At 43.2% G+C, this 12358-nt stretch overlaps 1 protein-coding gene across 1 annotated transcript in view; it reads left to right on the forward strand.

Moving 5' to 3' along the window:
* LOC8028121 (organic cation transporter protein) overlaps positions 1 to 11935 on the forward strand; it is a 46378-nt gene extending 34443 nt beyond the window's left edge. The window contains exons 6-9 of the mRNA XM_029969346.2: positions 333 to 418; positions 2493 to 2707; positions 6841 to 7025; positions 11789 to 11935. Coding sequence (XP_029825206.2) covers positions 333 to 418; positions 2493 to 2707; positions 6841 to 7025; positions 11789 to 11935 — 633 coding nt within the window. The remainder of the gene's footprint in view (positions 1 to 332; positions 419 to 2492; positions 2708 to 6840; positions 7026 to 11788) is intronic.
* The last annotated feature ends 423 nt before the right edge of the window (positions 11936 to 12358 follow it).

Consider the following 12358-nt stretch of genomic DNA (forward strand, 5'->3'; position numbering starts at 1 on the left):
AAGAGAATCAGTATAGATTGTTAATTTTCAAAGGGTTATTTCAGACTACACATTTAGTTTCTGCACTGTAAAGCTTCCGCGAAATTAATGTAGGACACCTGGTACGGTTCTACGAAAGCACTTCGAAGTAATTTTGTGGACTTTGCTATCTTCAACGTGCAAGTGTAGGCGTCAGTTACCCGACGCCTACACCGTAATAGGCCTCCATCTAATTGCAAATACTTTTAGCCTCGATTACAGCTTTCCAAATGAAAGATGGTCGCCATGCTTCGTCTTGACGGACAGAGAAGCGCACGTCTGAGATTGATCAGTTGCTCTTACTTTATGTACAGGAGACCAAACAGAACACCTTCATGTTCATCGACTTCTTTAGAACCCCGAAGATGAGACGAAACACCAGCGCACTGTTTATTATATGGTGAGTAGGTCATTAACAAAACGCGCAGTGGTATTCTGTGGTGCGTATTACGTACGGATAAAAGCACCGTAACTCTGAAGGAAGGTTAAAGACTTTAGACGCCGGATTCTGGCACTAGCATGTTTCGGTGCTTATTCTTGTTCTCGGTTTTCGTCACGCATTTTGGGTTCACCACCCGACTTGTGATGAAGGCACATAGAAATCAACTTCCCAGAATGCTGCACTTATTTCTAGCGAGTGAGTATCGCTAGAATTGTTCCCAAATTATTTAGCAGTAGCCATAGCACTAAATGAATAGTCATTTTGTAGAATTATAAAAGTAGCAGTACTCATGCGATATGCACACCCAAGTTTAATCAATGTTAAATTATATTGTATTTGCCTTCTAAGTATAATTAATATAACATCACGAATCTTAATTTTGATACCGTTCGTGTAAATTAAAATCTAGTACAAAAACAATATTTTATCAAGGTATTAGCGGCGGATATTTTTAATAATGATCCGCATCTTTGATAAAGTAAAGGTTACAGAACTAGCTGCACAATCTGACATACAATGGTCGGCTTTGAGTGATCCTCATCGGATATTTTCCGACAGCAGAGTACCGACCGCGGTCATGCACACCGAGCTACCAGCGATTGTCGTAGAATAACAAAATAAAAACATTATGGTTTTGTTGGAATTGTGTTTAATATTTGAAAGTCACTTTCTGATATAAGTGAAAGACGAAAACATATAAAGCCCACCTCCCGGTCGAGGGCCTGTCCGGCTCATGTCTCGCGGACGCATTTAGCAGTCAGTCCGCAGCGGTTAACGAGTGCTTGAGTGCGTTGTCTGCACCCGGGAATGTAGCCAGTCATTTCTGCCACAAAACACTGTGGTAGAGCGATGAATGGAGGGTGGTCATACATAAAAATTAAAAAAAAAAAACCTACCACCCTAAGATTTTTTTTTGAGTAACATGCCTTATTTTGTTTTTAACTTGACTAGACTGACTAGTTATTCATTTCACACGGTTCAGTTCCACCCCGATTGGTAAAACAGGACGTCCCACTACATTTGGTTTTACACCGAAGCAGAGCGCAGCTGACGCTTCGAACCAACAGGACCAAGCAAATAGGGCAAAAAGCGAAAGTTTGCATATTTTCTAATTTTTTCTTGGTGTGCTATCCTAGACTAAACAAATCAACCACAATGAATACGCTTTAACCTTGAGCTTCTAGAGTACATCTCTCCCTTTTTTTTTATTTGTTCTTGCCTTTGACACCACTCAGACATGATGAGACGAAATGTCTAACTCCAATAAGCCGCAAGCCCCATCCGGTTTCACAAGAACCACTATCATTGAATGCACTCTAAAAAAAGTTGAGCCATTACACCCCTTGTCATTGTCATGTCTCGTTAATATGGACCCCGTTCATATGGAGACGCCTCTATATGGACACCATTTATAGAGACAAACTGGGAAGATGCATGCATTTTTGTGTCGTTGACATGGAAATTCATATTTTGGACGATTTTTGGGAGGAACGGAAGCGTCCATATTAACGAGACATCACTGTATAGCAAACCCCAAAACGTCAACTTACAGTACAGCGCACTCACATCAAACAGACGGCCCAATCTTTTATAAAAGGCTTGATGACGGTGGGATATAACATAGTACAAAGCTAAAGTGCATATCAAAGACTACACAAAAAACACTCAGGCTTCTCAGTAGAACAAAAAAAATGCATTACTTCTTTGCAGTCCGTCATACGTATGTACGTTATATATATTTAAAAAGTTGTACCACTCCGATATCAAGCCGCTCATCATAGTTCGTACCGTCGGTTCAACTTCAGTGCGTTGTACGTCGAACTGAAGTTTTGGGGTGTATTATATGCAACAAGGGGCGTACGAATGTTCACTTTTTATGTGTGTGCGTAACAAATCTTGGTTGCAATAGATAAAGGGAGCGTGCAGTGGATTGCAACTGTCTTTGTTTCACCATTTCTGTTTTAGAGAGAGCTCAGGATTCAAAACGTAGTAGTGTTGGTACTTGAAATACGGATAATCACCTCCCTTACAGGGCTTTGGGGTCCTTCGTATACTACAACGTGGTGCTATCGGCTACCAAGGTTCCGGGCAACCCGTACCTCAACTACGCCATCTCCTCCTCCATCGAGATCCCTGCCGCGCTTTTAGGCCTTTTTGTGGCCACACGCTGGAGCCGACGCAAGTCTCAATCCATCTTCCTAGTTCTTGCCGGGCTGTCCGTTCTGCCAATGCCTTTCTTGTCCATAGGTAAGACATGATTGCGTCTTTTGTGCAGCACTTGTCTATTAGATTATTTCTTTTTGTGGCGAAAGGTACAAAAACATTTACAATTTTTTTTTTTTTTTGGGGGGGGGGGGGTGGGGGGGAATATGAAACGTCTTTTATTTAGAATGAATCGCGTATCTACGGGCACGACCGGACTGGAAGCGCGCGCTCTCTTTCTCTTCTTACGGCCTTTGCAACCGCCCGGGAGTCAATGGCATTTTTTCTTCGTATGTAGTTCACTTGCTTGCCGCCAAGGGCGCAACTACCCCATCCCACTTCACCCACTAGAACCCCACTCGGAGAGTCCCTTCGAGCTGCTTTGCGCTGGTGTTCGAGCTTCATAGGTTGTTGTTTTGGCAACGGCTTATTGAACTTCGCTCCGATTTAAGTCACTCTACGGATAGGCAGTGTCGTCAGCAAACTGCGTTATCCTGAGGCATGGACGGGACCTCTGTACTTGTCTGGCCCCTAGCACGCCGTTGTTCGGAAAGCGCGGTCATGGTCTGCTGCTGCGTTCTATTCTGTCCGTCAAATTTATTTGCAACAAGTTCCTCAGAATACTTCTGATTAACCATGCAAAGACGGTCACGGACAAACGCGAAAAATTAGCTGGATATGTGCACAAGCCCTCGAGGAAGCACTTTAGGCTGTAATATCCACTGTGCGAAAATTGAACAGACTACTACACCCTCGTCTAGAGCAGCTGACCGACTTCATGTGCGGCCTGTGAAATGATGATGCAGATCACGACAATTGATAGATTTGGCCTGCTTACATTTCACTAGAGTGTACGAATTATTTATCGTTTAAAGTTCCTCCGCGTAGAAGGGGTCCGTCTCCTCCTGTTCTTGAGTTGCAACAGAAGTCCTGGAGGTAAAGACGAGAATAGTTTTTTAGCAATTGCATTCGCCGTTTCTACTTACTACTTTTTACTCGATTCTCTCGGAGATGTGCATCAAATATTCACCGTTTTGGGCTCACCAAAAGCGCATTAGATAGTGCATGGCTGAGGGTCTAAACATAATAATCAGGTGTCAAAGGCTATAAAAATCTCGGCCGCAAGTCGACAGGGCTGAGGTACACTGTCAGACGCGCTCTGCGCAAACGGCAAAGGGTAGCCCAGGGGTGAGGTGACAGCGCCCCCCGCGAATTGCGGCGGGAGGTGGCGATTGGCCCTATTGCAAAGGCCGTAAGAAGAAAGAGAGAGCGCGCTCTTCCAGTCAGGCCGTGCTACGGGGCGAACAGCGCACCCGCAAAGCTGTCACTCGAGTCAACACATATACAAAAGGAAGAGACACACAGCGCTGACTGACAACTTTCGGGGGTGTTTCCACTTCTTTCTCTTCTTCTATCTGCATTATAGGCTAGGACCTGGGATAATAACTGGTCTTTTTTTTAATTTCTTTCAATATGAAGCTAAATTTAACGCTAACTAAATTGAAATTAATGTAAGGCTAGGTAGTCTAATTCTTTTTGCGATAAGGTTATTGACAGAGTACTAACACGTCTGTCGTTATGTTTTGCGATATTCTCCGCCTCGATAATTTCTCTTGTGAGCTAGTTGTGGTGCTTGCCAAGCACAGCACAGTTACTCAGCCGCACTGAGCAGCAACAGTCTCGACAGTGAATGCCCAAATTTCCCGAGTTTTTGTTGGTGTATGTGCTTTTGTGCTCACGAAGGCGATCGTTAAGACATCTTCCGGTCTGACCTATGTAGAGTTTTCCACAAGAGAGAGGAAAGGAGTAGACCACCTTCCCTGTACACGGGACAAACGTGTTCTTGTGCTTCTTTTTGCAGCCGACAATTGTAATTGGTGAGGTATTTACTTTCTTGCACAAGGTGCGAAGTTTGTTAGGAGCTGAGAAGATGACTTCCAAGTTTACTCAATTAGCTATTTTCTTCAGTCCGTGAGAAAAACTATGAATATATGGCAAAATGATGGGTCTCTTTGTTTTGTCTCTTTGTTTTTGCTGAGTGTAAACATCTTGCCTGCATTCGTTGATGAATTTGTCGGCCACTGATGTTAATAACGAGATTGGATATCCTGCACTCTTTAGTCGTGAGACTTGACCGTTAAAGCTCGTTGGGATGGAATGCGAGTAGGATTTTGTGAGTGAGTTTTTGAGGCATAACCGCACGATGCTCCTTTTAGCAAGTTTTGAATGGGCCGAGTTGAATGGCATAAGCGGTTTGTTTCCCCTGGGCTCATAGGACCAGCATTAGACTACCTAGCCTTACATTAATTTTAATTTCGTTAGCTTTAAATTTAGCTTCATATCGAAAGAAAAAAAAAAAAGACCAGTTATTATCCCAGGCCCTAGCCTATAATACAAATAGAAGAATAGAAAGAAGTGTAAATACACCCGAGAGTTGTCAGTCAGCGCTGTGTAAGTGTCCCTTTCTTTTGCATGTGTGTTGACTCAAGTGACTGCTTCGCGGGTGCGCTGTTCCCCCTGTAGATCATGAACAACGAACTCGCCCGAACGTCTGTGTTAACTAGAATCCCGTATGCTCTACTCGGTTACGTTCCTAGCTCCGACTGTCCATATTTTCATTACAAGTGACCGCGTTAAGAGGTTCACTTCATATCTTTCAGTCTACAAGCGACCGAAAATAAAACGCCCTTTGTTTAACAAAAAATTAGAAGTAGGTAGCTCGCCGTTCACATCTATCCGCTTTCCACTTGTGACACACTTTAAAGAAACGAAATAAAGCGTTTGAGATCCCAAAAATATATCGTGCTCTACTTTACCAAACGCCATAGAATTGTTGAGCGTTCGGTCTGGTGTTGAGCTTTCCGCCGCGGTTGCATTACATCAGCATCTAATCATTTCACGATTACATAGTGACATTACAATATAGCCATACACTTTTCTTTTACAGAAAGTCAGAACATGATTATCAAATATATATGCCGAATGAATTCCCTCTACAGGATTTATCGCCACTGAATCAGTTTTGTTGTGTCTAGCGATATAGTCCCTCCGACTGCACTGACGCCGTATTTCTTCGAACTATCCTCAGTCTTAAGGCGGGACACTCAGAAGACGACTATGAAGGGATTACTCTTGATATTAAGGTATCAAGACATGGAAGAATTAAAACGCCTTCAGACACTATCTTCAAACAGGAAAAGACAGGACGCAATCAGATGAAACGCGTTTGATTTCCACTTTTGGTCCAGACGATAGGAGTCAGCTATCCAGACATCTACACCACGTTATAGGCGAGGATCCTACACTTCGTTTCCCCTTAAGTTCAAACGCAGCTGATTCTGCGAGCTGATGGGTTCAATCACGCAGCGTCAAAAAGCGCATCCTCATTATGTTCGTCATGTTTCTGTACGTGTTCTATCATCGCTGAACCATTCATAAACAGAAAATACCTAATGACTTGCACGTTTTGACGTGGATTAATTGCTCCAACTACATCGTAGCGTGGACCCCCTCTGGACTTAAGCTGAAGCAAAGTATATCATCATTAATATTATCCGGCCATCGGTCGTTTAAAATCCTTAGGTTTATTATTTTGCAGAGAACAGTTATTTCATAAAGCAGTGAATATTATTTTCATCACAAATCTTACTCTCGGTATTCAGCAGCGTCCTTCACAAAAAAAAACAATATCCATTTCTGGTGGTGCTCCCGGTTTAGCCCAGTGAGAGCAAATGTATCACAATCAATTCACGCGGTTTTTGACATTTCTTGTAGCATTAGGTGAGTCATAGCCTCCTATATACTGACAAAGCCTGGCAGATCGCCACGAAAAGTGGCCGCCGAAATGGAAGAGGTGGAGTGGCAGACAACGTTTGAGAGGAGAGCCAAGTGACTGGTGCGCCGCTGCGGCAAGACGCCGAAGCACACCTCTCCCGAGCGAACAAGCGTGTTTATGGTCCTCGCCGCTGCAGAAGCTGTGCACTGACGCCCAGGTTCTTCAAGAAATGGTTCTTTGATGCCCTGTGCTACCAGATCCTCGCGTTCCAGATCTGTGACTGGGTACTCTATGGTTTCGTCGTCGAACTGCCAGGCTTTGTAAGAAAAAAGGAGGCTATGGCTGAGTATAGTACCCCGCCTATACACGGTTTCGCTTATTGTGAATCTGAATTTTCATGCAGCTAGTATGCCCTGGCTGAGCATCACTTCCAATGTTCTGCTCCGCTTCTTTATACTGAGTGCCGGGTTCATCAAGTGGATCATGGTCCTCGAGGTGTTCCCGACTACAGCTCGTAGCTTCGGCTTCGCATGCTGCATGACGTGCTCTCGGTGTGGTGCAATCTTGGCTCCCTTCCTCAGAGACCTGGTGCGTTCATTATTTTCCTTATAATTTTAGCAAGGCGTGCAGCGACATGATTTACTCAACTCTAATAAAATCCGGTGCGTTCACGTTCACGCAAAGTACTTGGGAAAGTTAGTCGCTGTAATCTACAGTGTAATACGAGGCTTGTAAACGGTGAACGACAAGGTTAGGAATATGCTGGACCTAAATAAACACTCTTCGCCGCGACAGTGAGCGTTGTGCTCAGTGTCACCGCACAGTTTGTTTTTCAGGACTACAGGAATTTTGAACTTTGGTCATTTGTCGAGGTCCCCGCATAGATCGTAGCAATTGCCTCTCCCAAGTGCTGCGCTTGAAAATACACACTACAAAAAAGAAAGAGGTGTACTTCCTTTCCAAAGGAAGGAAAAGAGATGTCTCGTATGTCACTCTTCAAATGGAGAAAATGTAATCCACACCCTAGGAAAGGGATGGCATTTCCTATTTTTAGAAGGGAGAAAAATTCCCACCTCTTTTGTAGGGAAGAAACTTTCTCTATTCAGAAGGGAGGCGAATTCCCACCTATTTCTTGGGTATAGAAGAAACTTCGTCTCTTCAGAAGGGAGATAAATTCCCACGTGTTTCTAGTGTATGGAAGAAATTTCACTGACTTTGACTCTCCTCCATCCTTAGGCTCAGCGCTTCCCGGTTCCGTCACCGAGTGAAGAGCAATCTCATAGATATAGAGGGGGTAAATACCTCACATGCCGATTGTGGCGTTCATAGTCACACATGAATGCATTTCAGTAATTATCCTCGCACCGGCCATCTCAAAAACAGTGCAGTTTTATTGCGACACCACACATAGCACTTGTGCTTGCTCATGCACGGAAGTAATTCCACAGATGGGGGAAATTCGCCATATTTTTTCAACTCCCGATAGAAGGCGCGTGGTGCAAAATAAGTGAAAAGGAGGAACAGCACCAATTTCCGCCTTCGCCAGGTTCCTTTTCATCCTCTTTTTTCTTAAAGTATACAGGCAATGAACGTTTCTAAAGTATGACGTCCCTTCGCTTAGGGTGTATGCGTGGGTCACTATGCGCTTATGAAAGTAGGTAGCTTTATCTCGATTCTTTTGATGCCTCCCATACACCCGATAACGATACTGATAACAAAACGAAGCATACGCGAAAGAGGCGGCGATGGTTCGGGTATTTTTATTGGAGTCATCGGAAGCATGTACTAAAAGTCTACAATATTTCAAGACGGATCGAACTACCGTATTGCGTACAGCTATGATGTTCTATAGTCGGTGACATGTTAGGAGTGAAGTGGAAGCTGGTCCCACCTTTTTCACCCTTGGGTAGAGAAAACTCTAGGCAGATCAAACTCTAGAAAGGAGGTTCCCTCCTGTCCAGCGTTCGGTCGTCTAATGTGTAAAGAGGTGGGACGAGCTTCCACTTCACTCCTAACATGTCACCGACTATGGTGTTCTAACAAGGGCTTCCATCCACACTCATAAATAAATGTAAGTTTCCTTTGGACTTCGTCAAGTCCTTATGGTGTTGATAGAGACATAAAGGTAGTGTCTATCTTTTAGCACAGAACCTTATACGTAGCAGCTCGCTCGACATTTAAAAATGTATCTTTCGGAAACAAACCCAGTACAAACGGTAGTTGAGATGAGTCGCCATCCACCACCTCGCACTTCCCATAAAAATGAACCGTTATCATTATTCACTTATCACCTTCTTTCCGTGCATGTGTATCATTTTTTGTTAAGGTTCCTTCAATGTGTACAGGCAGTGTCTTAATAAATTGAAATAAATACCTTAGGGTGAACACCTTGATCTAACGGCACGCGGATCGAAACAGTCTAAATGCATATATTGCTAAAAAAATCATATTTGATTGTCATCAGAAAAATTATCGTACTCGTTTTTTTTCTAATTATACCAAACAGAAAACCATCGGCCAAAGTCTAGTTAAATATATCTATATATACGCACAATTTTAGGGGTAGCCACTCATGACAAATGGAGTATAACCGCTATTATCCAACGACCGTTCATGCTCTTGCTCCTGTTATGGAACGTCGCGACTTACAAATTACCTTAAGAACAAAAAAGCATGACCAGCTTAGATCAGCTTATACCGGGGAAGCCCGGAAACTCGCTGCATCACCTGATAAGGGCCGTCATGAACCAGTCGGCAAAAAAGAAAGGCCATCCCGATCAGCCTTAGGCATTGTCAGTCATGGGCTAGCGTCGGCTCTTGGCTCTAGAACAAATACAGGCGTCGAGTTCATATTAGCGAGATAATGAAACAATTAGGGGTCGGGGGCGCATTGTTTAGCTTGTTTCTTACACAGCGCAGTGTTTACCCAACACAAGGCACTTCAACATTTAATCATCGACCTCGTTCGAGCGTGACACGCAGATTGTGCACAAGTACTGCGGAACCGTTCGTCTGTGTCTAGTGTTCAATAAGTTCTCTGCCAATTGAACGCAAGTTCCAGTTGACTGTTGTGTCAGAAACAAAAAAACAAGAACAAATTATGTTTGCAGTCCGCATAGCCAAAGGAAAGCGCAAGAAGCGCGACTCTATAGTTTCCAACCGAAAGCAGCTGCTCGAGATCGCACGTGCACCATGGCGCCAAAGAAAGTATTTCGCGATTTCATACACACTACATCAATAAACAGCTGAAGAAACACTGAGTGTGAAGAGTATTCTGGACCTTACTATTCGCTCCGCAGCCATTGAGATTGGGGCAATATGTAATAATAACACGCAGCAAATCCCAAAACAAAACGGGTGAGAATATTAAGTCACGTCCTAAATTTCCAAATATGTCAGTGACTCTACTAAGCATAAACTGACTAAAAAAAGCAAAACAAAAATGAACTTTTTTTAAAGTGTACTTTACAAAAATATTTAGGCGTTTACTTTTCTTGTGATTTATCCTGGCGCTATCATATTCAATATGTTACTACTAAAGCCAACCAGATGCTAGACTCCACCAAACGTAAGATAAAGAATTGGCCTCAGAAAGTCAAAAGTACTATATGTCTTAAAAATGTCGGTCCATCCGTAAATAGGCATCAGAAGTATGAGATCCTCACCAGCAATACCTGATTAAAACCATAAAACTAATAGAAAATAGATCGGCCAGGTTCGCCCTTAATGCGTATTCGCGTTCTCAAAGCGTGACTGCCTAGAAGCGTGAGCTCAATTGGCAGCCTTTATACAGAATCGTGGACAATGCTTCCGCCTGAAACTTCTACATGGCATAGATGAGAGTGAATTGGAAATCGACAGAAGAAAGTGTTTACTTCCGCCTCACTTCATCTTCCCTGCGGCATGATAACAGCAGAGAACGTATACAGTTTGCGCACAGAACTGACATATTTAAATATTAATTATTTCCATGTATTGTAAGTAACTGGAAACAGCTACCTGAAGTACTATTCTAAAGAGACGCAAACTCCCAGTTTTATTATACATTGTCCGAATTTCTAATACTTGACCCTTCTACAAATTACCAGTCTTCATATATGTTAAAAAGCGCATTTTATCTTTTCCTCCGTTTCAAGGATTTCTTTTTTTTATTTGTTGTGCGCATTCTCTGCAGGCAGAGCACCTTCTTGTTTTTCTGATTGCCTTCTAAAAATATGTGTCCTTGGCACCAAGTTGATTTGGCATTTGCCCCTTTCCCACTATAAGGCCCTCACGGACGCCATGAGGTAATTTGAGCAAATAAATAAATAAATAAATACTATAGCCCCAGCAGCTTTGTTCACTTGATTTGGCAATGCTGGTCAGGTGTCACAATGGCTGTCAGAAGGGAGCACCCAAGTGTCTCTGGGCTATTAGCCATCAGAGTCCAGGCAAGCGTAACCCGTGCTCAAACAACATCATGCTTACGCAATAAAAGCAGTTTAGAAAGTCATAACCTGAATGGGGGAGGGAAGGGGTTATTAGATGACTTTGTTGTAGCCTTTCCACGGTTGTACCAATCAAACCAACATATGGTGCTCATCACACTCATTCGGGAGGTATACACACAACGAAACTCTTTAGGGCGTAGTGTTGATTAAAGATTCCGACTATGATTAATGTTATAAGATGAGCTGGCGCCCTTAATGTTGCCACAAATTTAAACAAGCATCACGTTATATTCGACCCAAAATAATTTATCTGTTACTCCTAAAGAAAGTTATGTTAAATGTTTGGGTATTTTTGAACGGTTATTAAATCTCTGTTTTGATATTTTTACTGCACATATATTACCTACGCGTTACATGTGTTTTATGTGTTCTATTGATCTATAATTTTGTAATAATATGTTCCACAAACAATTTAAGCAAATAGCAATACCAGTTCAAAACGTTTCTCAGAAAAACATAATACAAAAAAGTAACACTAAGCCCCGAACTACAACACAATATGGTTGTTACGAATGCTTAAATTAAGAGATGGAGGGAGGGTGGATGTTACAGTGGAACTCGGTGCAGGCCATAATGAGCGGTTGATGCATGACGTGCTCGGCTCCAAATCAAAAATGCACGAGGTGCAACAAGTAATATTAGTTCCTATCTCGATAAATCACCGTACTAATGAAAAGTAATAATCTTAAGTGCTCGTCCGTACTCCTGGGGACACTTATGTAACTTTTAAAATACACGAACTGTTCGTTGTGTCTCCGTGGTCCGTCAGTTATATGTGACAGCAGCACTGGCAGACCACTGCTAGGTTGTGCTGCTGCGCTTGCGCCCAATGAATGAATTCATGGGGTCTTCCATGGGCAGGGAGAGGTGACAGACCCCGTGGTGGTGCCCCCTCTTGTTCTTGGTGCATTTTCCCTCTTGGGTGCGGGACTGACGCTGCTACTTCCCGAGACGCTCAACAAACCTCTTCCGGACACGTTCTACGAAGCCGAAAGCATCAGCAAGTAAGTCAATGCAAAAATAATTGAAAATATCGATGAAATTCGCACACGTCAGCAAATCCCATTTCCCAGACACCAATGGTAACCGCTGTACCAACGCACCCTGTAAATAATGCCCGCCATTTTGAACCTCCTAGAAGTACAGTAGCACACTCTTCGGTGGTTTGAATTTCCCCATCTGAGGAGCAGTTTCATGCAGACCTCACAATATGTTAAACAAAGTAAACTGTATCCATGCGTGTTTGTTCGGACTCGCCTTTCGAAAAATATTTTTTAAACAAAACGGAACAAGTCCACTGCGCAGGGGAGGGCAATGTTTAAACATTCATTCATACATTACTGCGACACCCTGGGCATGCAGACATGCCCAGGGTGTCGTTGGTACTCTGGTCACCCCTAAGCTGGTAGTGCGGTGGCAGCTGCGTGCTTG

The sequence above is a fragment of the Ixodes scapularis genome, unplaced genomic scaffold (assembly GCF_016920785.2).
Source record: "Ixodes scapularis isolate PalLabHiFi unplaced genomic scaffold, ASM1692078v2 PGA_scaffold3__209_contigs__length_174095766, whole genome shotgun sequence".
NCBI lineage: Eukaryota > Metazoa > Arthropoda > Arachnida > Ixodida > Ixodidae > Ixodes > Ixodes scapularis.